Genomic DNA, 27526 nt, shown 5'->3' on the forward strand with positions numbered 1-27526 from the left:
AGACCAGCTTCCCCCTGCCGCTCAGCAGGTCAGGGGACATCTGGCATAGGTTCAAAGGCTACCAAACCACTGGAGGAATCACTAGAACAAAAAGTAGTTATGGGGTGGCCCTACCACTACAAGGGACATGCAGCCAAGCAATTCCAAAGTCAAGCAGACTTGGCTTTTTCACTGCCTTGTGTCTCTCTGTCCAGCCCTGTACTCAGGAAGGACCTTATCTTCCTTCCGTCTCACTTTCTGTTTCTTTGTAGAATCACTCAGCCTAGCTGTCCTTTGTTCAGCATGTGTGTCACTTTGACTTTATATCCCTTCCAGCTGGCTTCATGCTTGGGTCAGCCCCATTCATTCCACCTTGGATTGAGGAGAAGGGGTCGATCTCCATGTGAGTTCTGGTGAGCTTTGCTGGGTTTCATAGCCCTGGATGGTTCTCAGAACTCCCACTCATTCACCTGTATTCACATCCACCACTGGCCACAAAGCTTAAGTGGCTTGAATCACTCAAACTTCTCCCATTGAGAAAACAAGTCTACGTGCATGTTCCCCTGAATAGTTTATCTAACACAAAGCGAGGCGCTTGGACCAGATGGTCTCTAAGGGACCTTCTGGCTCGGACATACTCTAGCTTCAAGAATACTTCCATAACAGATTACCTGAAATCCAATTTAGAGAAAGGCACATTCCACACCAATGCTCTGGGGTTCCTGACACATGGTGGTTAGCCCCATTATTTTGAAAACAAACAATGTCTCGAATCCAACAAAGCTCCCCTGCTTCCTTGGGCAGTAAATCTCTCTGGCAGAATCTCAGTGTGGCTCTAGCTGCTTGATGCCAAGTTAGAGCCTTTGCCTCTCTCCGAGGCTCTCCCTCCCTCTTCCCCTCCGCCACTCCAGACAGCGATCATTGTTTATATTAGCACATCACAGTGCAGACACTTCCTATCTATTCGAGGCCACAATGACTGCCCTGGGGACCTGCAGACTCAGCTTCCGAGGCATAACTGATGATGGGGGCCAGCTGCCTCGCCAAAGCCAGCAAATGACTGTTCCCTCTGGCTGCTCAAGGAAAACAAGACATTCTTGAGCCATGGTGGGGGGAGGCGGGGGCTCAGGTGTGGAAATAGCCAATTACCCTACTAATCAGCTTGAGCAACCAGTTGTGCAATGAGTTAGAAATATGTCTCACGGAAACTGTTCCCAGACTTGCAAGTGTGCGGACTGGTGGCCACTGGCTTTGCACGCGCTGCAGGAGAGAAGCCGCCCAGGCAACAGAGACCAGGCGTGGCCCACCTTCCCTTATTCTTACCTTCAAAGAGAACTCAGAGCTGGACTCTTACTCATTTTTCTCAGAGGGCTTTTAAAGAGACATGGGGCTGGTGAAATGGTACCCCCCGTAACTCAGGCTAGATTCCAAGGCAGGCAGGTCACAACCAGACACTTACGACGAGTTAACTAACTATATCACAAAGCTTTTTGCGTCCTTTAAACCGCTAACAGGAACCAGACTCCCTGTTTCCTCCTCACTGTGCGGACTCCCCTCTCCTCGGGTATTTTCCATCCACCCACCACAGATTCCTACGTTTCTATGGGGCCCTCCAAGACGCTCTTTTGGAGTCCTACTCTGGTCTGACCAACCTGTCCAGATTTCAGCAACTGGCGACTTGCACGTTCCGGGAAACACAGCACCACGTGAGCTACCTCAAAGTCCCCCACGGGCCACCGTCCTCCCGGAGAGCAGTGTCCGGAAGGGGGCCCCTTGGCACCCTGGTCTGGCCCACTGTCAGCCCTGCCACCGATGTGAGTTAATGAGACACGGTATCAGTCAAGTTAGGCAAACTGGGGTTAGGACAGGCAAGGTTACTCCCAAGGTTACCGCAGCGACTCACCACTGTACATGTCAGGGTGGTTTCTTAAGGACGAGTCATTATAGGGGTTGTCTGCAATAAACAAAAGAGGGTGAGCGAACAGGAGGCCACGGAGAGCTCATGGAGGCATAAACAGGGAGAGAACAACAGAAATGCAAAGCCACAGAAAACGACCGGGGATTTTGCAAAGGAACGACTCGGCATATTTGGAAAGGAAAGGTGCTTGGTGAAGAACAAGCAACATAAAACAGCCCAAAAAAGGGAAGAAAAGGTTAAATCCTGCAAAAGAAGGCAATAATAAAAGAAATTTCTTTTTAATGAAAGAAATTAGGCTTGACCTTTAATGGCTTGATCCTACTGTATTTCAAACAAATAAGGATTAGTGGTATCCCGAAGCGGTCTTTTGAACAACTTCCCATCAAAATCCTCAGTTCCCAGGACTCTGGATCAGGCCAGCTCCCAGGGCAGCTAAAGAGAAAGGAGTGTGAGTGAGCCCCGAGGCAAGGAGCAAAGCCCTCCCTGGGCAGAAGCTAAGGTACAAAGGGGGGAGGTCAGTGAGAGAAGACAGTCCAAGAGATACAGTTCATCAACTGAGAGAGAGGGACAGAGGGACCCTTGGCAGCGCCCAGCGATCGTGGGCCGACCAGCAGCAAGCAGCCCCCCACCTGACCAGCCCCCCCACCTGACCAGTGGGCACCACCCTGGTCTCTGAGATGTCTCTGGTGGCAAAGCCCTCCTGGGGAGGCCGGGAGTGCTCCAGGGAGGCAGAAAGAGCCAGATTGTGGTTCAGATTTTTCGAAACAGAAAGGGAGCCTGGACAGGAGAGAGGGAGTATATGGGCTCAGTGTTCTACACTTGGATGGGAAAGGCCCATGGACTAAGCTGGAGGTTCAGAGCTCCTAGACTGGCTTGGGCTGAAGTCATTCCTTAAGGAGCAGACGGGTGCCTTTGGTTCCAATGTTAGGTAATTAAGACTGCTGGGCATTTAATCCTCAGTGAAAGACGTTCTGGAATAGGGCACTTAGGCCTGCCAAGACTAGGCTTTTCATTCTTCTACCGCTATCCCTGTCCAGCTACCGGGTTCAAGTTTTGACGGCACCCGCAGGGGGTGGGGGATGGCACAGCCGAGTGGAAGCCAAGCAGACAGCCCTGAGAAGCCGGACACGGTCCAAGCAAGCATCTGAGGGAGGTAAGGCGCCGTGCCGAGTATTTGCATGTTTGAAGACAGATCAACTCCTGTTAAAACCGATCTCAGAGGCCGCATGCACTCTTTGCTAGGACCCGTACTGCACGGCTTCCCCAACGTGCTTAAAGCCCCATAGGGAGGTTTGTATTACTCAGAACTATCCCTTAAGATGGAGTGTGTTGCAAGACCGAGCCTGTCTGGGAAGTCAGCTTGGGTTCGTCGGAGCTAAGGGTGGGAACCAACCTGCCGTGGAATGGAGAGGCAGGGTGGCAGAAGGGAGGAGGGGCTGAGGATGCCCTCGGGAGGGAGGGGACATTCCTCTCTGGGGGGAGGACAGGGGCACACAGCTTAAAGGGCCTTGGCTTCATGCTCCCAAGCTCCCACGCCACCAGGTGAAATAGAACTGCTCTCTTTCCAGAGAAGAGACCCAAGCCTGGAACTGATCTCCCAGTTTGTGAATTCTAGAAGCAGCCTGTCTGAGGAATTCAGGGAGACTTCCTGCCTCCTAAGAGGGGCACTTAGACAGCAGACACGAAGAGGAAGCAGGGCTAGTGCTCCGCAGTCTGCCCTCCCCTCGCCATGCTCACCAGAGGGACATGTTCCGGTGCGGGCAAAGCGGGACAGGTGCGTCAGCTCTCTGTAAGTCTCACTCCCCTGTTTGTCTTTGACGGCATCCCAAAACAAATTTTAAAAATAGTTTCGGATCGCCCAGCGTTTTATATTCGATAACTTTCTCCCCTACATTTCCTTAAATGTAGGTAAATGCGATTGGCGTCTTCCCCCAAGGGGCAAACTGTGACGGAAACCCTCGGTGAGGAGACGTTGAAGCGGTCCCAGCTTGGCTGTTTTGCCTCCCACCCCCAGACCTGGTTCTGAAGGTACAAGGAAGAGCCTGTGTCCTTTCCAGGCAGGAAAGCAGAGAGAGCACAACTGTGCTATTTTAAACAACTGTACCCAATTCGGGGCTGGCTCAGATGCCCAGAACTTGCTCCTGGCCAAAGCTGCCCCTGGGAGAACTCCAGGAAGCAGACAGGGCTCTGTTCCCATCACCTGGGGGAGGTCCCTGCGTTTGGAGCAAAGAGTTTTCAGTGGAGTGGGGGGACCCAGAAATGAAGCAGAAACAAACAGCCCTTACCTCCTCTGGTAGAGAAAAGGATGTTTCTGGAAAGCCCAATTTCTAAATGTTGTTGAAAATCTCTAACTGCCCAATTCCCCTAAGGAAGGCTCCTTAGCACCTCCACCTCCCTGCCTCTACCCTGTGTGACCTTGAAGGCCTCTGCCCAGGACCGCAGAAGGTCACCTGACTCAGTCCCCAAACAGGAGTCTGACTTTAAGCATCGCACTGGGCAGGCAGAGAGGAAGCCGGGTGATGGCACTGAGGACCGTCCAGGGATCAGCTCAGCGAGCGTCTTCCTCGATGCTCCTGCCGCCCTCACCGCCCCATGCTGCCAGCCCAATCCTGGCTCCGGAGGCCACTCTGAGGTCCTGGGCAGCCCACACTGTCCTCCGCAGCTCAGCCAGCTGGCAGGCGATCGCTCCTGACGTGCATTGAGACACTTCAGACAACCCCACTTTCTTCTCCAAGGGTCCCCTCTGGGCCTGGGTCCGGAATAAGAAGGCCAGCGAGGGGACAGCAAAGTAGACCGAAGCTGGGTCTACTGCCAAGAGCATGTGGGGGATTATCCCGGGGGTTTCCGGCCATCCTGTTGGTTAGCAAATTGCGGGCAGCCCGACTCCAATTCAGAAGAGCTGTGTGGGAAGCTGCAGAAGTGGGGGTGCCAGAGGAGGGTCGATGGGGTCCCGAGAGAGGGAAGATGAGAGGCAAAAAGAAGAAAGGAAGAAGGAGGGAGGGAAATAAGAAAGAGGTGAGAAAGCAAAGGGAAGACAATGAAAAGGAGAGAAAAAACTCCCACACAGGAGAAGGGGAACAAGAAGGAAGCTGCCTCTTGTGGGTCCACCTCGATGCCGGGTGGAGACGGAGTGTGGGGCTGGGGCTCTCAGCACCACCTGCTTCTGTCACTGGCAGGGGCAGCTGAGGAAAGAAGACCAGGCTCCCAGCTGTCCTGACTGAGGAGCAAGCTCTCCTGGCCTCTCCCCCCAGAGACGTGTGGGCTCGGGGATGCCGGGGTTCAGGCTCTCTTCTGCGACCTGGGGCAGCTGCCAGCGCCCACATGGTACCCTTTGCTTGGCTTCCCCCACAACCACCACTGTCCCTGGTGTGGAAAACAGCAGCCACAGCTGACTCAGACTGACCAAGGTCTTTTGGGGGGGAGGGGGCTCCTCTATAGAAGGCCTGTTATGAATCCACAGTGCGAACGAGCACAGCCACCTGGAATTCAGTGTCCTAGGCAGGCTGAGGACTCACAGCCAGAGCTCCAGGCTGGCGAGTCCCCGGCAAGCAGCGTGTCTGGGAACTGACTACTCGGTTCTCTCCTCTGCGGAGGGCTACCCACACTATCCTGGGTCAGGCAACGCTGACTCCCCTTGGTACCAGCCAACAGAATCAGGAAATACAAATGAAAACAAATAAAACTAGAACGTAAATCTGCAGCTAGCAAATGTGGGCAACCCATGTGGTCCAGCATCAAACACAGTTCATGTTGGGGTCCCTGCTCATGCGGATATTCTGTACGGTGGCTTTATTTCTAGAAGTACAGACAACCAAACGGGGCCTAGATAGAAAGGAAAATCTTAAGCTGAGGGCCCGGAAGAGATGCCGGGTGACCACTGAAAGCAGTGCTTCTCCGATGCTGCTGTGTCCCGAGCACCTGGAGAGCTAAGGGAAGACACGGAGGCTGGGACCGTGGAGGCAGGTTCGGGGCTGGGCCGGGGATGGCTGCCCCATTGGCCAGATGATTGGGACCGACCCCAAAGCTTGAGAAGCACTGACTCAGAGTAGGACCAAGTTTAGCTCAAGGCTTCAGAGTCAAGAGAGGTGGTTTCAGAGCCGCCGAAGTAGCTCAGGTGCCGTGAGTTGGAAGGATGTCTGGGTCAGCCTCGGGCGCAAGGCTGCCCCCGACACAGGTACCCGGGGCTCCTCGGGCGCCGTGGGCTGGAAGGATGTCTGGGTCAGCCTCGGGCGCAAGGCTGCCCCCGACACAGGTACCCGGGGCTCCTCGGGCGCCGTGGGCTGGAAGGATGTCTGGGTCAGCCTCGGGCGCAAGGCTGCCCCCGACACAGGTACCCGGGGCTCCTCGGGCGCCATGAGCTGGAAGGATGTCTGGGTCAGCCTCGGGGACAAGGCTGCCCCCGACACAGGTACCCGGGGCTCCTCGGGCACCGTGAGCTGGAAGGATGTCTGGGTCAGCCTCGGGGGCCCCCGACACAGGTACCCGGGGCTCCTCGGGCGCCGTGGGCTTCCGCCCCTGGCTCCCAGCCCCGGGCCGGGACCCGCACTTACTGGTGAGGACCCTGAGGGTGAAGGCGTTCTTCTGCTGGATGGTGTGCGTGAAGTGGAAACGCGCGTTGCAGCTGTAGTCTGTCTGCGTGTCCTGGAGCATCACGTTGGAGAAATACAGGTCGCCGTTATGGCCCTGAGAGACGCGCTTGTCTTGCGTGATGGGCTCCATGGCTGTAAGGAAGCAGACGTACAGACGGAGGTTAGCGGTCGCGGTCACAGGAGTGACCGTCGTGATCGGTCTGGCGACTGAGCACCTGCAGAGCACTGGGTGGGGCCAGGAGCTCAATATGATTCCGTCTCATCCTCTCAACTCTGAGGGAAGGTTATTCCCATTTTACAGATAAGAAAGCAGTGGATTTAACGTGTCCTGGGTTGAAAAGCAGTGAGGGAAGAGGAGGATTTAGATTCGGACCGTCTGCCCCCCACGCCCACACTCGGTGACCAGACTTTTCTAGCTCCTATTCACGTCACGAAAGCTCCGATGGGCCCCGAACCGAAGGGAGGGAGCACAATCCTTCAGAGGCTCCCCAAGCCAGGAGTCAAATTCACTTGTTTTCTTTTTTACGCCCTCACTCCCACCAGGAAAGAGAAAGGCCCTGCCAATTATAATTGTAAGGTACGTACTGATCAATGATGCACACCATCGATTTTGTAGGAAGCTTTCTAATTTTTGAGATATTAAAAGGTGAACATGGTGCTTTTTAGAATTAATGACATCATGGGAACAGCTGAGGATGTGGACTACATTATCTATGATTTTCGAAGCATCAGATGTCAATTCAAATGATCAGGTCTGCAGGTTACTGGGTTCGTCAAAGCGTATTTGTCAGGCTGACCATTCATAGCTGACTCCCTCCCATCCCCCACAATTGTTTATTAAGTCACCAGTTTTTAAACGCAAGGTTAATGATGCTGACTTTCCAACGATGGGCTGATCAGTTCTTCAAATAACTTATTATCAAAGATTACCTGCAGGCCTACTGTGTGCCAGGCACTGTGCCCGGGATTGATGAAAGAGTGATGAGTAAGACAAGTTCCTGCCCTCAAGGAGCCTGCAGCCAAAAGAGGCGGTAGATGAAGAAATCACTGCTACGCAATGTGGTGAGTGGGAAGCCCGGATCAGAAGGGGATGAGCTGAGAGGAGGAGCACAGAGTCCCTGCCAGGGGGCCCTGAGCTCCGCCTTGGAGGCTCCATGACACCAGACAGAAGAGACAGGGGCCCTAGGAGGTTTCCAAGCAGCAGGAACAGTGGGTGCTAAAGGTTAAGAACACACAGCCGGGGCAGGGGGTAGGAGAAAGGCCAGGGAGGCAGAGGGAACTAGATCAGGAAGGGAAAGAAGTCTGGACCTTGTCCGAGGTGATGGAGGAGCCAGTAAAGGGCGGGGAGCATATGAATGAAATGATCAGATTTATGTTTTTAGAAAGACCGGGAGGCCAGTTACAGATGATTACTGCCACCTAGGGAAAAGCTGGTGGTGGCCTGCACTGGGGAGATGCCAGCAATGATGGAAAGAGGAGGGTCATGAGATCTGCTCAGGAGGCAGCGTTGACATAAGGTGGTGACAGGTGTGATTCAAGGGACGAGAAAGTCTGAACGGTTAGTGAACCCACCAACCCTCCAGCCTGTGGCCAGGCAGCCTTCCCCACGCACATGCACCGGGATGACAAAGAGCGAGACAAGGGGTGAGCACAAAGCCATACTCTCTCTGCAAAACAGCTCACTACCCTGCCTCTTTTGGAAACAGGCTGGTAAAAACTCAGGGATGGAGGATGACGGATGCTAAGCAGGCAGGCAGATCTATAGACTGACGATGGATGGATAGACGAGGGGGAGGGGGGCACGTATAGAGGAGGGGGAGGGAAACCAGGAAGACACAGATAGCTAGCAATGCTCTGGGCACCTTTATAACACGCCCCCACTTACTCCGATTGAAAACGTGGGAAGAAACTGAGATCCAGAGTGGTTAAATGACTCAGTCCAAAATGAAACAGGACAAGCTCTCAGTGACAATACTTTGCCCCTGCTACAAACATCCCGTCTCCCTGTCGCTCCTTTATCAAAGGTTTCATTCCTGTGGCCTCTCTGTCCTTGGAGGGCAGCACTTAGTAAATCCAAACTGACCAAATTGTCAATTGGCTTATTGACAGTTTCTCCTCTTCCTCTTCTTTCCTTTCTTCGTGCTGTTCTTCATCACCAGTATTACTCAGCACTTACTGTGTGTCTGGTTCTGTTATCAGTACTTTGGATGTATTAACTCATTTATCCTCACAATGATCCTATTAGATAAGTACAAGTATTAGCCCTATTTTTTTTTCCAGAGGAGCCAACTGAGGACCAGAGATGTTAAGCAACTTGCTCAAGATCACACAGCTAATAGCAGCTGGGCTAGGAAAACGGCCTGAGCCGCCTCTCGATGTGTTTTCAGTCGTGTGGCCCCCTTGCACCTGCTTCTCACAAGTCAAGGTCTTCCAGCCTTGGGCAAGCCCCTCCCATTTGTCACACCCGCCCCACTCCCTAAGAGGAAAGTAGAAATCAAACGCCAGGCCCCCAAGACTCACAGCTGCTCATCCAGAAGATGACTGGGGACGGAAGTCCGGGTGGGGGGTTGCACTGCAGCGTCAGGGGAGCGCCCTCTTGAACCACGACAGGGTCTAGGTTTTCCTTGGGCCACAGGGGGGACTCTGGGGAGAATCAGACAGAGGAGCATGAAGCGGGGGTGATGGAGGGCAAGGAGCCAGGAGCTCGGCTAGAGGCAGGCATACAAGGAGGAAAAGCAGAAGGGCAAATGGGAAAACAAGGGAGCGGGCGGAGACGGTCCGTGAGTCTGGGCCAGGTGCAGCAAGAGAAGACAGGCCTTCTCTCTCCTTCCTCTCCTCCCGTGCCCGGAGTGCCGGTGAAGTTCAAGACTCTGGCTTGGAAGCCTCCTTTCCAAGGAATCTTTTTGAGCAGGGCCAGGTGTCGCCCTGCTCAGAGGCAGAGCAGTGAGCAGGACATGCAGGGCACCAAGGCACCGATCGGCCAAGGGCAGGGGCGGCCCTTCTGGAAAGACCCTCCATGCCCGCCCCTCCCCTCCCCCCGGCTCCAGGAGCAGGGCATGCCAGTCCCACCGCGCTACTCACTGGACACCTGCAGGCGGATCCTATTGGACAGGGCCGTGCCAAATTTGTTGCGGGCGAAACACTGGTACTCCCCCTCATAGTCCTCGGGCCGCCCCCCACTGCGGAAGTCGATCACTAGGGTCCCAGACCGCCTCCTCATGGACACCCGGGGGTCCTTGGCGATGTTGAAGAACTTGCTGTTTCGAGTCCAGTGGAAGCTGTGGACAGTGGGGGGTGGGGGGAGAAGCAGGGACAACGGAGAGGACCAGGTTGGGCTCCGGGCTCCAGGCGAGACCCTCAGGGCCATGGTCCCTGGCCCAGTTCCATAACCACACCTCCATACCAGTGCGTCCCCACCCTGGCTAAGGGGCAGCACTAGCTGGGAAGCGGGATAAAATGCAGAGTCCCAGGTCACAGGCACGGGTGAAGCTCTGGGGCGGGTTCCTGACATTAGTGCTTTCACCCAGCCGAGGCAGGCAGTCACGGCTGCAAGTGAGAGGCATCCAAGCAGCCACTGGGGGATTATGTTCTTTGCAGGAGCAGGCAGGGCCTTTGAGTTTTATAAAATCCAGAGTCAGCTGCGGCTTCCGCCCAGGGCATCCCAGCCTCCGACTAGGAATGCAAACCCAAATTCGTATTTCACCGAGCCAAGCACACTAGGCAGCTAGCTCTGGCTCAGGCTATCTGTGCCCCCGCCCAGGGGGTGCAGAGTATAAAGCAGTGGCCGCACACCATAGCCCAGGAGCGGCAGCTTGGAAAGACCCAGCAGCCTTCCTAACACTGATCCCAGGGGTGAAGAGGTTAGAATCTCCTTTTGCTTCCGGGGGTGGGGGATGCATCTGCAGCTGCCCAGGCCAGAACCTTTGGAGAAGCCGGAGCAGTCGTGGCTGCTCAGCGTCATGGAATCACTGTCCCTTCAGAGGAACCATGGTGGGAAGACCAAACTTCAGAAGGCCATCTATGCCCTGCCTGACCCTCCCAGGTGACCTGCTTCTTCCAGCCTGGATGAGAGAGGCCCTGCTTGCTCTCGGGCTCATGCAAACTGGGCGGGGGGTGGGCAGAGGGAGGCTGCCATACACCCGAGGTTCCGCCCTGCCTCGTTGCTCCTAACAGACGCCCTGCATGGGGTCCGGTCATGTCTGGTCTGAACGGTGCAGGCTGTGGCTGCTTTGAAGGTGGGGGACAAAGAGCGAAACATCTCTACATCTCCAGTGTCTTCTGTTTGGTAGAAACAAACCTGGCCTGGGAGGGGGTGGCAGGCAGGCGGGGTGCCATCAGAGGCCTGCGTTTAAATCCAGGCTCTGCCCCCTTTCAAGCGGGGTGACCTTGGCAAAGGTACGTCCTATCTCTGTGCTCCCACTTCACTTCCCTTCATGAGGACGTGGGACCCTCTCTGAAGGGCAGGGAGGTGCTCTAACGAGACGGCGTGGCCAGCAACACCTAGCTCAACCTGCCCGCCACAGGCCTTCAGCTCTGTCTGCCGACGCCTCGTTTGATGCTGATGCGCTCACAAGCCGAGATGCGCTCAGAATGAAAGACTCAAGTTAGATAGCAAGAGGAACTTCCGATAAGCTAGGCATGGGCGGTGGGGGGATGTTGGGGACATAAGGCAGCGGAAAGAATGTGTGACACCAACAGTCAGAAAACTTAGTATCTAGTCGTGGCTTCATGGTGTGACCTTAAGCCACTTAAGACTTCTGGACCCCAGCCTCCTCATCAGGAAACTAAATTTCTTAGTTCTCTGAATTGTACTTTCCACCTAGTAGGTATCCAAGAAGTGTCTGCTGGATAATTTAAAATTTTCAGTTGCTTCAACTGTGCTCGGGGGCCAGGGCGTGGTTTCAGTACCTCTTTGCAGGGGTGGGGGGGGTTGGGGAGGCTTGGATTTACCTGCCAGGGCACTCACCTGGGGGCAGGGTTCCCCTTTGCTTCACACTCAATCAAGATGTTATCGCGGGGATCCACGATGTGGTCCTTCACTGACTGCTTGGTGATTGTTGGGGGCTGGGATACTGCAACAGCACAAACGGGGGGTGGTCAGGGCTTTGGGGCCCTGGCTGGGGGAATGGCTGAAAGGAAGAGCTTCAGGAGCCACGTGACAAGCAGGCAAGCAGGGGGTGGGCAGTGCCCCATGCCAGGGACCCAGCTCCTTCAACGGGGACGCAGGAAAGGGGGTTATGGCAAGGACTGAGCATAAGAAGAATCCCTTTAAGATCTCATGGAATCCCTACGAGAAACTTCTGTTTTACCCATTCTTCTATCCCAACGCTTAGTACAGTGCTTAGTGCACGAGAGTTCTTGAGACACATTTACTGAACGAATCAAGGAACGCAGAGCAGCTAGCTTTCCAGAACCCTGTGGCCAGGAGTTCTGAGCCCTGAGGGTCAATGGATGGCCAAACTCTGGTGATGCTGGAGCTCAGAGGCTCAAGTCCCCAGGGTCTTGTCCGCATGCCAGAGAGCCAGCTCCTCTCACTCTTGGCCCCCACCTCCAACGTTCCCCGTGGTGCTCCTGTGCCGGCCCCCGGAGCACGGGGAGCAACGGCCCCTCGTACCCACCTGCGCCTCTGCCGTTCCCGGCAACAGGCTGTTCTGGATGAGCGGCTTCCCTGCCCGTGGGGCAAGCGGCCGCACCACCAGGCCTCCGGTGTCAAGAAGTCAAGGCAGGGCGGAGAGGTGGCTAATCCCCCCCACCGGTATCTCCTCACTTGGTCTTCTCCCACCCCTCCTTGCGGCCCTCCTTCCTCCCAGAAGCACAAGTGCAGAGAGGCGCCCGGGGCACTTACGCTCATTCTGAATGCTTGCTGTTAGTTCCGGTGGGTTAGCATTGTGAGGGGAGAAAAGAAGACATCGGTTAGAGGTTATCGCGTCGGGCTACTCGCCCAGGTTGCTGACGCCCCAGCCTACAGAGGGAACGCTGAGGCCAGCCTGGGCAGGGCACGGCGCCTGGGCTCTCTGCTCCTGGCTGCAGGGCTCAGAGGGACAGCCACACAGAGGTGGGGACAGTCCCAGGGAGGGCTTTGTGGAAGAGGTGACACCTTCACAGGGAGCTCAAAGCACACAGCTGAGCAGAAAGGCCAGCCTCTGACCAAATGACGTCACCACGGAAGTCCAAATATCAAAAGTGACAAGGCTGCTTGAAAGAGGCCAGCTCTGAAGACGCTGCCCATCCTCTCTAGACGCCATTGAGGAAAGCGGGCTCCCTGGCCATTGATGTGGGTCTAAGAAGCCTGGGCGGCAGCAGATCTAAACCAGGGCTCCAGAGCAAATCCCCAAGGGCCCAGGCCTCACTCCTCCCACTGCACCTGCCCCTCTGTCACACATGCAAGCACCTTCTTGCCTACCCTATGGAAAATTCTAGGGACCGATGAATCACTGTGGCTCTGCTCGTGGCAGAAGTACATTGTGCTACGGAAATCCCTCTTCCAAACACCTGCAGGGATGAAGTGGAGCCCACCACTCCTTTCTGTGCTTTTAACGGAAAAGATAAAGAAGCAGGTAGCACAAGTCTCCCCCAGCCCTCACCTGAGACGTGCATGGCCCGTGTACAGGTATGAGCAGATTTGAGGGTGGGCTTCTCAAACTGTGACAAATATATGAATCACCTGGGGGGCTGGTCTGGTTAGAATGCAGGCTCCGACTGAGCAGATCCTGCATTTCTGACAAGCCGCCAGGTGGTGCTGATGCTGGTGGGCCGGGTACCACATTACAGACAGCAAGACTTTCGATGGCAATGAACTTTCTGGGGGAGAAGGCCTTGGTTTACAATTTGCAGAAAAGAGAACATGTGTTTCTGTAACTTTGTAAGAGGCCTTTTCTTGATGGTTGTAGCATGAAGCCCTATGCCAGGCTTCTTCTACGCGGGCGCTGATGTCAGGGACGGGTTGGTGTTGTGGGCTGACTTTTTCAGGGGAAAGCAGAGGCTGCGGGTAAGCTCAGGTGACCTCGAAGCTTCCTGAATCAGCCACAGTGAGATGTGGAAAAGGAGCTTAGGGGCCCAGGGAGGGGGCGGCGTGGAGAAGGCAGAGTTAAGGCAGGACCAAGAGGTTCCAGTAGAGTCCAGAGATAGAAGACAGGCATCAGGGAGGAAAGGCGGAGTGTGGCAGGAAGGAGTCCCTGCCATGCACATGCTGTCAGTAAGTGTGAGTCTTGAGTAAGACGCACTAAAAGGTTCAGAATAATTCTTTCAAGTGGGCCAGGCTCGTGTGACCTGCTGGGGCACAGAAAAGTCATTTTATCTGCTTTACCGTTTGCCTGGGTGCAGCCTTGAAAAAAAAAAAAAAGCAATGAATGGTCCCAGGGAAAAGCAGAAATCTGTGGTTTCTGAACACATCCTCCCTGGAGCTCCCCACAGTGGCATCTTCACCCATATAAGATTTTCCTGTCAGGGGCCCGAGAAAGGTAATTCTGGAAAGCCAGTGTAACTGGGCATGGAGGGCAGGTGGGGAGAAGAGGCCATTTTCAGGAGAAGCAGGGGTGACACTTGACCTATTTCTTTGGACCACCAGCCCAGGCCTGCGGTTTCTTCATCTCAAGACACAGTTGATTCTTCTCGGGTCCCCACACACCATGGAGGGCTCTGTCCTTGCCCTGGCAGAGGCTCTGCTTTGCCCACATGGCCTTTAAGCCTCTCTTTTAAAAAAATCAAGTGCTGGCTCAATGGAAAGAGCCCTAGACATTATCCAGGGAATCTCAGATTCTTAGAAGGGAAGTCACTCAGTTAAGGGCACATAGGAAATTTGCTGTAGAACTGGGATGCGGACCAGCTCTCCTGTAGTCTGGTCTAGAGCTCTTTTTACAAATCTATCCTTGGCCAGAGAGGTGGATTGGCCAGGTGGGCCCCAGCATGCTCTTCTCGTTGACATTCCGGACAAAGGTGAGTAAGAGGGCAGGTCATGGGGGAATGGAGACTCTCAGAGCTGGCCAGATGCTCCCCAGCACCACAGTGAAATCAGGCCAGGGCCCTCTTGAAGAGTCTACTTCCCTAAAGAGGTCACGACATCTGCAACCACCATTGTGTCACCAAGGAATTTAATTCAGAGACACAACCAACCCTGAAGACAAGGCAGCACAGGGAGATGATGGTGAGGACCGCCCGCGTGGGAACAAGAGAAACCTACCTAGTCCTGTAACACTCCCCCAACCCCCAAACCACCTGCCCTTCTCTCCATCTACAAAACTTGCTGGTGATGTCAAGTGGAAAATGAGTTTGCTCTTTTGGCTTCAACGGTGGAGGGAAAATCTTCCAATGAGCTCTGTGGGGGTAAGGCAGAGGCCTGCCCCGTCTGCAAGGTTTCTTTATCCCTGCACTTCTTCTCTTTCCCTGGCTGATATCTACAGCCCCTGGCACACATCCCTGGAGGATGGAATGTGTGTGAATGTGTGTGTGTGTGCGCACGTGTGTGTGTGTGTGTGTGTGTGTGTGTGTGTGTGTGTTGAGGTCATCGTGCAGCACTATTTGGGATGACAGTGAGGACGAAATGTGTCTCCCACCCCATTGTCTCCTCTGTGGGTTCCTAGGAGAAAAATGCCCAAGTCCCTCGATGTGGGGAGGGGGGCAGAGGGGCGAGCTGCCAGCAAACTCACTTTTTGGCAAACCCACTCTTGTTGATGAGGCGACCCTTTGCTTTCTTCAAAGGTCACGTTGTTCTCCTTGGGGTGGGTGCGGGGGGGAGGTGGGTGCGTGTGACTCTGTTGGCAGGGCAGCATGGGCTGGAGGCCAGCGTTTCAATGAGGGATTGTGTTGCAGCCCGGGGCTGTTCCAGGAAGCCTGCTGGGCCCAAACTCCCCAGAGCAGAAGCAATGCCCGAGTCTTCAAGGCACAGATACTGCCCCCTGAAGGGGCAGGAGAGCAGAAGGGCGCCCCCGACAGTGCAGCCTCCAGCCGGAGCCCCCTCAGCCGCTCCCAGGCAACACGCAGGGAATGTTTCCAATGCTTGATCTTCACTTGGCCCGCATCTGGGTGATCGTGAACAACGCGGCAGGGAACACGGGCAGTAGGTATCTCTCTGGCCTTTTGTGACAACATGGATAGGCCTTGAGGACATGGTGCTAAGTGAAGTTAAGTCAGAGAAAGCTCCGGTATGTTCTCACTCTATGTCAAGTCTAAAAAAAGTCAAACTCAAAGAAACAGAGTGGAATGGTGGTTGTCAGGGGCGGGGGGGGGGGGAAGTGGGGAGATGCTGGTCAAGGGGTATAAAGGTCCAGCTATAAGATGGATAAGTTCCGGGGGCCGAATGCACAGCATGCAAATATAATTAACATGCTCTATTATATACTTGAGAGTTGTTTCGGGAGTAGATCTTCCAAGTTACTGCTACACACAAGGTAATTATGGGAGGGGTGGACGGGTAGACTAACCCACGTGGCAATCATTTCACAATACATACGTGCAGCAAATCAGCAGGTTGGACACCTTAAGCTCACATAGGTTGTATATCAATAAATACCCCAGTAACTCTGGGGGGGAGGAAAAAGAATGTGTGATCTTCCCCAGCCCACCCCACTGGGCCTCAGCCCAGGGTAAGCGGGAAGGATGGGCTCAGGTAACTTGGGGGGGGGGGTGCCTGTCATGCTTGGCCCAGCAGGAGGGGAAAACCTGGCTGAAGAGGCCCTCTTCCCAGGGCCACTGGGTCCCCTCTGAAGGGCTGGCCTTCTCTTATCTTGCGTTCAGCTTTAGCAGACTCGTTCTGGAGATGTCGCTAAGGCCACTGTGCCTGCAGCTACCTCAAATACACCTGTTCCGGGAAGGCATCATGTTTCCTGCTGTGACACCGCCGGGGCACCAGGTATGGTATCACAAAAGGATTCCCCTCCTTGTTCAGAGACGGGCTGTGGTCATGCGCTGGCCGTGCCACTTGGGCGCTGGAGAGAATGGCACCTCAGTTTTGTAAACTGTCAGCAAAGGATTCGCTGTGAGAATCACAGGAGATGCTCCTGAAACACTGAGCTGTCGGCCGGGCGCACGGCAGCTGCTACCCCGGTAAGTTCCAAGAACTAAAAGAAGGCGGGATTACCAGAGGTGGGCGTGAGATGTGTCGAGTGCCAACCTGGTGGGAGGTCAAGAGACCTGGGGTCTATTCATGAATCCGGCACCTGTTTGCTGTGTGACCCAGAGCAAGCAAGGGTCTCCGTTTCCTTGAAGACAGTTCCAGAAGCAGGGACTCTCCAGGGCCCTCCCTCCTCACAGACACTGAGGAGATGGGGAGACAGTGCTGGGGAGGTGAGGGCACCTGCAGCTCTCTGCCCCGCACGCGGTCCTTTGGAGACCCCCACTGCTGGGTCACCTGCCCACTGCTCCAGTAGGTCTTTAGAAATCCAGATTCCTAACATAGATGTCAAAGCCATCTATTTACAAGTTCATCTTGGAGCAACCCCTCCCTCACTAACCCCAGGGATCAAAGGGGCAGGTGAATGAGTGAGGAGAAGCAGCAGAAGAGAAATGAGCCTTCACCACTTCCTTGATAACCCAATTTCTTCTGCACCCCCCTCCTCTCCAGGGACATGGCCTTATCGTGCTCCTTATTAGACTGTCTGCCTGGGATTGTTAATGAGACACTCTTCCTTGAGTTAGCAGTGCAGCTGGTCTCCATGGGAACAGTTCCTTTCACGATACCCCCCCAACTGAATACACACACACATACATACACATGCGTACACACACACACACACACACACACACACACACTTGGGGCTATTGGGAGGGCAGCAGGGACCTGGCCCATCTTGCTTCTGGATCCAATTTGTAGTCTCTGCTGGTCTTCTCTTACCCAGAAGAGGCCACTCCTCTGGGCAGCTATTATTGGTAGGGTTGGGCAGGAGGGGGCTGAAGTATGTGCAACTCTTCTCCAAGCTGGGCTAACTCCAGGTCCCAGGGCCTGGCTTTGAAGAGCTCGGTGGGCACTCCTTGGAGGCTGTATCACTCTTCTAAACCTCCCCAGACATCTGTCACCTGGACAAAACCCAAGTCAGGCTTGGCATCATGTGGGTCCCATCTATTTCTGGAAGCAGGGAACAGGCGACAGAGGTAGTATGCCCACATCAGAGCACTGGAATGCCAAGACATTCTGATGGAAGGGCCAGAATTGTGGCAAATGCAGGACACATCTAAACATGGGGCCAAGGAGTGGGGCTGCCAGTCCACAGGCCCCTTCTGAACGTAACAACAGATATGGCTGCTAGAGATGGGGCTGCTAGATCGGCATCTGAAGCCCCCTGCTTGATGACTCTGATGGCCAAATAACGCCCCCACCGTGGGACACAGAATGACACGGGTCTTACTTCCCAACTTTGCCATGGAAGAGGTGAAAGCAAACATTAAGAATGAGCGCCTGGTTTTCCCACAGTGGCATTATAACGGGGCTCTATTTTCATGCTTCATCTAGCCCCAGTCTTTTGCAAAATCATTCCCTTCCCAACCCTCCCCAGGCCACCCGTCCTGACTTAGTCCAGCCAAGACGGCCCAAGGGTCCAGCTCAGATATTAGAAAGGCAAAAAACTGTCCACTACAGTTGGTCCTTGGAAGCTCCACGCTGATGGGCAAGTCAAGACCGCAGAGGGCCATGGGAAGGGAGTGGAGGGAAGAACTCCTGAGTGACAGACACACAGACTTGCAAACTCTGCCACCTCCGGTCCCACGCAGCAGTTTCCAGGCAGTGCGAGCATCAGCTCAGCCACAGTCCTCAGAGATCGTGCCACACAGCTCGTCTCACATTCCCAAATGCAAGCCTGCTTGCCTCCATTCTTGGAAGGGAAACCCAGCTCTGCGTCCAGAATCTGCTCCAGCCTTTCCGAAAGCTGGTCTGAACTCCCCCCTGACCATCCCTCCCCTCCAACTCCTCAGCCCCAAATCAGCAGAATCAAAGAAGAGGATGGAGCAGGACTCACGGTCCATAGGAATCTCGATGGCCCCACTGAGGCTGAGGAGGCAGAACAGGACGGCTGCGTGGACCCAGGGCGGCGGCTGCTGCCTGGCCATCCTCAGCATGGGGCCCCGCTCCCTGCTCCCCGGCCTGCGGGGTCTTGCTGCCTCCAGCCGCTCCAACTGGGCCTCCTGGACAGAGCTCAGCTGTGGAAAGAAATACAATGCCAAGTGAGTTCTTCTAGAACTTGCAGTTTGTTCTAGGAATCCTACAGGGCCTAAAGAACTCAAGGGTTTGCTCAAGGCTGATGTTCTTAAATAGGGTTTCTTAACCTTGTGCTATTGACATTTCGGACCCACAGTTCTTTGTATGAGCAATGACCTTGGGTGTTGCAGGGTGCTTAGCAGCACCCCTGGCCTCTATCCACTAGATGCCAGAAGAGCCCATTCCTGCCCCCAGTCAAAAATGTCTCTGGACATTGCCAACAGTCCCCTGGAGGACAAAACCACTCCCAGCTGAGAACCACTGTTCTAGAAGGAGGGGCAACTCTGCACGGAAGAGTCATGAAAACACTGTCCCACTGGTCCAGCACCTAGAGGATGCCATGCACTGGGCCAGTAAGAAACACCAATATCATAGCTTCTCTGAACCCTATGTGTCATGTGGCGTTAGACGGGTGAAAGCTGGTTGCTCAAAGGACTTTTTTTTTAAAAAAATGGATTTTTGAAGATATTTTGTGCCGCAAAGGTACAGCAGTCCCTGATGCTGTCCCTTTGGAGATAACGGCAATGCTGAGGCTATGACCCAGAAGAAGGGGATTCCAGTGGGTTGGTAGAATCAGCGATACCGTGACAGCCCAATGTTCACATTCTCAAGCACAACAAATCATGTTTGATTAAAAATGACTGTCCAAGGGGCCTGGAATGAGTCTTTAAGAGACAGCCCTTTTTCCCACCTCCTGAGAGAGAATGGCCTATGGGAGGTGGGTGGGGGATGAGTGAAACAGATTAAGGGGTTAAGAGTACACTTATCCTCATGAACACGGAGTAATGTCTAGAATTGCTGAATCACTATATTGTACACCTGAAACTAATACAACCCTGTATGTTAACCACACTTGAGAAAAGAAGAGAAGGCACTGAGATATGGTGCTTGAAGACTGCCATGGGGTCTGAAACGTGGAGTCTTCAAACTGGGTGCCGTGTGCTGTTCCGCCCTGGGGCTGAGTCAAAGAGGATGGCAGGAGGAGGTTCCCCCAGAATTCTTCTCTTCCCTGTACCCCACCACCATCTCCCATCTATCCTGCCTGAGGCTGTTGGCAAGAGAAGCAGGCTCCAGGGCTGGCTCCTGGGAGACAAGGTTACCCTTCTGAAGACCTGGAGGATGGGGCATCTTCCCTGGGCCGGGACGTGGGGCCAGGGAAAGGATTCAGATTCCGACTGCAGCAGTTTCTTTCCTGGAAGCTGGGCTGAACAGCAGCCCCCCAGCCTCACGTGTATTTCTGGACTCCAACCACTTGCCTTCCTTCCCATTGCTTCCACCTTTGTTCATGACAGTGACCGCAAGAGTTTCCTGAGGGCTCTCCCCACTTCTACTCTTACCTTTGACTCATTCTCCACCATCACCAGAGTTGTCCTTCTCTAAAGTGCAGATACAAGTATGCCACTCCCCAGTCAAACTCACGAGCTCACAGCTGCCGGAGAGCTAAAGCCTGCGACGTGGCTCGGATGTCCTCCTGAGCGCAGCCCCCCTGCAATCTCACCTCTCATCACCCTCCCTCCGTGTTCTGTGTTCCAGCCAACGCCAGTCACCTGCCAGGTCCCTTCATGCGTCCTACTCTGTGACTTCTGCACCGATGAGCTTCTGTCGAGAACACACTTTGAATCTGCCCTGTCATGAGGATTTGCCAAGTATGACTTGTGTGTCCCTCGTCTGTACTCCTCAACACCATGTACACCCCTCCCCATTTTATAGCAATTGTCACTTGCCACTTCTGTTTTAAAGATTTATTTATTTATTTATTTTGGAGAGAGAGAGAGCTCACAAGAGGGGGGTGGGGAGGGGCAGAGAGCAAGAGAGAGAGAGAGAATCTCAAGCAGACTCCCTGATGAGCGTGGACCCTGACGGGGGGCTCCAACTCAGGACTCTGATATCATGACCTGAGCTGAAATCAAGAGTCTGATGCTTAACCAACTGAGCTACCCAGGTGCCCTAGCACTTGTCTCTTTGTATTCATTGTATTCATTCCAAAAGCCACTCGTCTGTATCCCCTATTTAAAAAGGAAGGCTCCATAGGGAAGTTGCCTCATCTTGTTTATTCCTAGAATTTAACATGGTGCTGAAAACACTAGCAGGCACTCAAAAATATGGGATGGATGGATGAAAAATGAGCAAATAAATGGCTTACCGAATGAAATAAACTACTTGGATCACTTGTTTTTTTAAAACCTCATGCTTCCTCCAGAAAGCAAGCAGGCAGCTCAGGAGAACACATGCTTCGGACCTGGATGGCATACTGCGGAGGCTACCAATTAGTGGAGGAAAAACTCCCTCCCTACCTAGGCACTGCACTCGGGCCAGGGAATCAGTCAGCCGGAAGATGCTCAGGAGAGTAGAAATCCCCCAGGAAGAAAAATCTCCTGGCTGGACGGTATCACAGGACGTCTTTGGTTCTTCCTCCTAACCTTCTAAGATGGTCTTTACATGGACTCAGGAAGAACCCGCCAACTCCTCTCCTTGGATCCGCCATCTCCAAAGACCAGACTCAGGTTATCCAGCTGACACCTGAGTGCTGAGAGAACCAGCATGGGGGGAGGCTCAGCGTTCCTTCAGAGAGGACGGTGGGGATGGGATGGCACCAGTCTTGGTTTCATGACGGCCATGTTTTGCTCAGGAGCTGCTAAGCAGTAGGAAGTGATGGGCAAGAGAGGACTATCTTGTTCTGGGAATCTTGATGGAAATAGGAAGCCAGAAGCTATTCATTAACTAGAAACACACAGGCAGGGGAAGAAAAGCCCAATTACTTGGGGTGCTTTCAACTCACAATTTAAAAACATGGCAGAGAATGCACATAGAGATAATCACGTATAGTGGTTTGACAATTCTCTCTCTCTCTTCTCTCTGGAACCAAATTTTTCTGACAAAAATCTTAAAAGATGAAAAGAATTGAAAGATCATTTAGCTTTATGCAATGCCCTTACTTTTCAAATGAGGAAACAAGAGCTCAGAAAGGGGACATGATTTGCTCAAGGTCACCCAGCTGGTTAGTGGCAAAGCCGGGAAAAGAACCCAGATCTCCTGACTCCTCACCCACTTCCCCTGTCTCTCGTTATGCAGGGAAGTTCCAGAGTAGAATTGCTACTTTAAAAAAGAAATTAATATATAGGCTTCCTTAAAAAATTAAGCATAGAACTATCTATGACCCCATATTTCTACTTCTAGATATATGACCACCCAGAGAATTAAAAACCAGGACTCATACAAGCACATGCACACACGTTCATGCAGCACTACTCGCCAGAAAGTGGGAACAGCCCAGATGTCCATCAAGAGATGAATAAACAAGCAATACAGCAGTCTGCATGTTCTGTGAAATATTATTTGGCCCTAGAAGATAATGAAGTACTGACACGTGCTGTGATATGGATGAAGACCGAGAAGGCTACACTCAATGAGAGAAGCAAGACACAAAGGGTCACATATAGGATGATTTCATTTATGTTCAAGATCCAAAATAGGTCAATCCATATGGACAGAACACAGAGTGGTGCTTTCCAGAGGCAGAGGGGAAGGGGGAATGGGGAGCAATGGCTTAACAGGTATGGGGTTTCCTTTTGGGGTGATGATAATGTTGGGGTGGGAGAGGGATTCCACTGGAGTATAATAAGCAATAGTTGATTGAGGGGATGGTTACACACACTGTGAATGCATTGAATGTCAGGGAATTTCTCACTATACGATGGTTAACTTTATGTCAATTTTACCTCAATAACAAAGAAAGTAAGCACTGGTGTCTATGATGTGCTCATAAGAATAAAACAGCAGAGGATGAGGAGGGTGGGTTATTCCTCAGTTCCCTGAGCCCGGTCCACTGAGCCTGGAAGACAGGTATGTGCCTTGCAATCCTTCTAGTACATTCTGAAGGACTTACCACCCACATCTAAGGAAGGGGAGTCTCAACTGGTGTCTGGGCATGGGGGTTCTAGCGCCATGCTCAAAGAACCCAATGCAGAGTGAGGAGGGAGATGCTCCGCCTGCAGGTACCCCCACACCACCGAGGCTTACAGTTCCCCTATCCTGATAACCAGGAAGAAAAGGTCAAGGGCAGGGATGTCTAACCGAAGGCAATAAATGCACACTTCTAATCAAATCTTACTTCTTACACTCTCGTGCTGCATGGCCCAGTCATATACTATCTCAGGTTCCTCTAATGCTAGGAGTAGAGAAGTACAGCATCCAGATGTGGGTGCGGGGACTGGGTGGAGTGGTCGGGACCCTTCAAGGGGAATGCCATGTAACTACGGAGCATCCTGGGGAGGAATAAGGAAAATCCCATATCGCATGAGAGGGCAGATGGGGGCTGCAGAAGAGGGGCCATGATGACTGTCTTGGAATGGTGGGAGAGGGTATGGAATTTTTCTGGTTAGCTCCATTAGGGCAAAACTAGAACCAAAGGGGAGAAAGTTCCAGAGAGGCATCTGCTTCTCTGAGATGCAAGGAAGAATAATCTAATCTATATAGCCATCCTCGATGAAGTCCCAAAGTTCATTTTTGCTTTTGTTTCCCTTGCCTTTACAGACGTGTCTTGAAAGAGGTTGCTGTGGCCAAGGTCGAGGAGGTTCCTGCCTGGGTTCTCCTCTAGGATTTTGATGGATTCCTGTCTCACATTTAGGTCTTTCATCCATTTTGAGTTTATCTTTGTGTATAGTGTAAGAGAATGGTCCAGTTTCATTCTTCTGCATGTGGCTGTGCTAAGTGAAATAAGTCAAGCAAAGAAAGACAATTATCATATGGTTTCGCTCGTATGTGGTACATAAGGGCTAGAGCGGAGGACCACAGGGGAAGGGAGAGAACACTGAACGGGAAGAAATCAGAGAGGGAGACAAACCATGAGAGTTTGGACTCTGGGAAACAAACTGAGGGTTACAGAAGGGAGGGGGTGGGGGATGGGGCAACCAGGTGATAGGTATGAAGGGGGCACGTGGGGTGATGAGCACTGGGTGTTACACACCACTAATGGATCACTGAACACTACATCAAAAGCTAGTGATGTACTATATCCTGGCTAATTGAACATAAAAATAAAAAAATTTAAAAAATACAGCCATCCTACAATAACACCCATGATAATAAATAGTCTACCTGAAGACACTACCAGTATGTGTTTGATTTAGATCAAATCAAACAGGTAAGAGACAGATTAGAGGGATGTAAAGTACATTAAGTGGGGGGGGGTGATTACAGGGGAGAGAGTGAGGAACAGAACAAAAATAAATAAAACCGAAGGAGATAATCTTGTGGACTGATGGTGTACTATGAACGGGGGGAGAGGATGAATTCAAGTCTTGTATATCTGAAGTTCTCCCCCCCACCCACCCTGCAACCCCTGAGTGAAAAGAGAAAAAAGAGAGAGAGAACAGAGTCACTCACACATGAAATGTTCTGCCATGTGAAGTACTGAGCTCCCCGTTTCATAAAGAATGCAAACAGCATTTGGTCAGGTGCTGTGATGACCATGTACCCACACAGGAACGAAATCGGATGCTTCTCAGCATCTCCTGGGCGCTACTTAGACACACATCCCTGGACCCTCAAACTTCTAAACAGGCGCCAAACTGGGCCTGCAGATTCAAAAAAACACTTTCTGAATTCGAATGCCCTTAGAACCTCTATTACCGTACACAGGGATGCCTCATTCACTTATGCAACTTCCCAAAATGCAGCTTTCAAGTTTCCTAAACTTTAAATTTGCAGGCCTTGTGGGAGATTCGGACTCAAAATGTCTCAGACGGGGGCCAGGATGGGTACGCAAGTTGGGTGATGGTCAGCCATCAGTGGGGACTGCTGGACGTGATGGCCTCCCTTGGTCGAGTTCAAGAGCATGGACTGCCTGGGTTTGAAGCTGCCCCCCACTTACAAGGTGGGGGTCATGGGCAAGTACTGAACCTTCGGAGCTTTGTATCTCTCATCGGCAAAATGCACACAATCATATTCCAGGGGGCTTCTGGGATGACTTAACACACAATTCCTGTATAAAGTATGTGGCAAAGTAAAGCTCGGTAAATATTAGCGGCTGCCACTGATCAGGCTTCGAGCCCACAGGGATGAAGGAAGCACGCTGGTTACATACATGAGGTTACTGGTAACGGCAGCAAGGAAAAATAATTAGCCACCCTGAATCGACCTGCTTTCCTATTTTTCTTTCTCTCTGGATCCCGGTTTGTTTTCTTTCCCCAGACCGGGGGGCCCCCGGCGTTGGTACCACAAGCTGTCCCTGGCAGACGCAGGAGAGGCCCACGGCTCCAGCAAGCTGTTATCATGGGGAGCCCCCCGCATTTCCACAGCCCCGCTTTGGGCGGGCTGCGCCAGTGGTCACAACACATCTGTGATGATGGGAGGAAAGACCGGCAGTGCTGGAACATGGCTCCGCGAGCAGAGCCCACCTGGGGCTTGTGGGCAGCAGGCTGCGGGCCATTCATTCATGTCACAGTCCTGGCAGCAGGGACCGCTTTAGAGAATATACATGAGTTTAAGAGACAAGGTTTCTCTGCTCTCGTGGAGACTTCTTCCCAGTGGGGCAGACGGAAATAAATGCTGAACGAAAACAAATCGGGTAGCAATAAGCACAATGGAGAGAACACAATCCGACCCGCACACGGGTGTCGAGAGCAGCCTCATCCGTAATCGCCACAACGTGGGAGTGACCGAGATGTCCTCCGTCCTTCAGCGGGTGAATGGATACACAGACTGGGGTGCATCCACACAATGGATTATTATTCAGCACTAGAGAGAGATGAGCTATCCAGCCATGGAAAGACACGGAGGAAACTTAAATGCCTATCACTAAGTGAAAGAAGCCAGTCTGAAGAGCCCATGTACTGTAGGATTCCAGCTGAGGAACATTCTGGAAAAGGCAAAACTATGGAGACAGTAAAAAGATTAGAGGTTGCCAGAGGTTGATGCGGGGGGGGGGGGGAGGAAGTGATGAACATGTAGAACAAAGAGGATTTTTAGGGCAGTGAAACTCTGTACAAGACTGTAATGATGGACCCGTGTCGTTACACATTTGTCCAAACCCACAGAATGGACAACACCGGAGTGAGCCCTCATGTCAACCGTGCACTGTGGGTGATGACGTGTCAGGGTAGGTTCATCAGCTGTAACACGTGCCCCCTCTGGTGGGGAAGGTGAGGGTGGGGGAGGCTGTGCGTGTGTGGGGCCAGGGGTATATGGGAAATCTCTGTACCTTCCACTTAATTTTGCTATGAATCTACAAGTGCTCTAAAAAATAAAGTCTATTAATAGAAAAGAAAAGAAAAGAAGAGAAGAGAAGAGAAGAGAAGAGAAGAGAAGAGAAGAGAAGAGAAAAGAAAAGAAAAGAAAAGAAAAGAAAAGAAAAGAAAAGAAAAGAAAAGAAAAGAAAAGAAACCACAGTAGGGTGATGTGGGAAAGGGAAGTGAATGGTCAAGGAAGACCTCTGTGAGAAGGCGACAACTGACCAAGATTAAATGGCAAGGAGGAGCCAACTTTGTAAAGATGAGTCAGAAAAACACCCCAGGACGTGGGAACCGCTTGTGCAAAGACCCTGTGGCAGGAAGCAGAGGGGCAGGTGTAAGGAACCGACAGAAAGCAGTGTGGCTGGAGTCTGGAGGGCACATGGGGAAGAATGGAGTAAGTCATGTGCAGGCATGCTCACGGAGGGCTCTGAAGGCCAAAGCAGGGAATTTAAATTCTATTCTAAGCATGTCAGGACGTTGCTGCAGTGTTCTACGTGGTGGGGTATCTGATGAGATTTGTTCACAAAGACCACTCTGGCTGCTCTGTGGAGGGTGGCAAGTAGATGGGCAATAGTGGAGGCAGGAAGACCCTTTAGAAGGCTCTGCAGCCTCTGGGGACCTTCTCCAAGGGGGAGGGCAACTGGGGGAGGAGGAGCAGGTGGGGCTTAGGCCTCCCTACACTTCACTCTCACCAGGGCTGCCTCAGAGTCTCTGTTTTTACACTGGATTTTGCCTAAGGTTTTATTTGAAGAAAGGATTCTATTAGTAAAACAAAGAAGTGAAAATCCTGGCACAGTGGTCTAACTCTCCAAATGCAGAAGCCCCGCACCCAACAGCAACAGCCCATGGGCACAAGAGCCAGGCACACTGGCCAGGAAGAATACACCAGGCTGGGGCTGCAGTGCCGGACTTGGAAACCCATCCGTCCAGCTTCCCAGTGCTAGCATTTTTGCTTGAGGCCTGGGGTGCTCTCCAGGCCCAGGGGGCTTCTCGGGACTGCTCCACAATCCCTGGTACCCCAGATGGGTGGGAATGGAGGAGTGTCTCCCTGTGTCATGGGAGGACAATCGAACACTGCAGGAGACAGAGGGAAGATGTAGGAAGACATGATTCTTCATGCCACGGTTTGTGTCGCTGATGGAGCATTTCCTGAAGAAAGACCTAACTGTGGATTTTTAAAATTGCATATATGTTTACATTAAAAATTCCCCTTAATTTTTAAGCCAGCTGGAAGCCAGTTTTCTATCACTAGCAACTGACTGTGCTGTCAATCAGAAATGCCCCTGGAATGCTGGTTGAATGCATAAGCTTCCCATGGCCTCCACTTTCTGTGTAAGAAGTGTCCCTTCCTCCTCCTGCCTGCCTCTGCTGGACCTAGCCCCTCCCTTCCACAGAGTCCGGCCCTCGACCATCAGCTATCCACTTAGTATGCCCCTCAATTTTCAAACTCTTCTCAACTACCTCTAGGCCTCAGCAGAGAAACACCTCCAAGTTTCTCTCATAACAAAACCAGAATCTTCGTTGGATCCCACAGCTCCCCTATATATACCTGAATTTTTTCCACCTCCATCTCTTCTCATGCAAGTTTCTTTGTTTAAAGAGTGGGCTATGGCTTCTGCCTTTA

General features: G+C 52.6%; 1 protein-coding gene across 5 annotated transcripts in view; it reads right to left on the reverse strand.

The window, feature by feature from the left end:
- NFASC (neurofascin) overlaps positions 1 to 27526 on the reverse strand; it is a 179309-nt gene that overhangs the window by 54531 nt on the left and 97252 nt on the right. For 2 of the 5 annotated variants that reach the window (XM_087856752.1, XM_087856747.1), the window contains exons 2-6: positions 18432 to 18612; positions 11453 to 11558; positions 9568 to 9764; positions 9007 to 9129; positions 6448 to 6618 (exon numbers count right to left, since the gene is read on the reverse strand). In XM_087856752.1, coding sequence (XP_087712878.1) covers positions 6448 to 6618; positions 9007 to 9129; positions 9568 to 9764; positions 11453 to 11558; positions 18432 to 18531 — 697 coding nt within the window. In that variant the 5' untranslated portion in view covers positions 18532 to 18612. Of the gene's footprint in view, positions 1 to 1882; positions 1934 to 6447; positions 6619 to 9006; positions 9130 to 9567; positions 9765 to 11452; positions 11559 to 12331; positions 12350 to 18431; positions 18613 to 27526 lie in introns of all 5 variants that reach the window. The other 3 variants (XM_087856758.1, XM_087856755.1, XM_087856742.1) reach the window with 3 other exon arrangements.

The sequence above is a fragment of the Ursus americanus genome, chromosome 2 (assembly GCF_024610735.1).
Source record: "Ursus americanus isolate L20-20 chromosome 2, mUrsAme1.1.p, whole genome shotgun sequence".
Classification (NCBI taxonomy): domain Eukaryota; kingdom Metazoa; phylum Chordata; class Mammalia; order Carnivora; family Ursidae; genus Ursus; species Ursus americanus.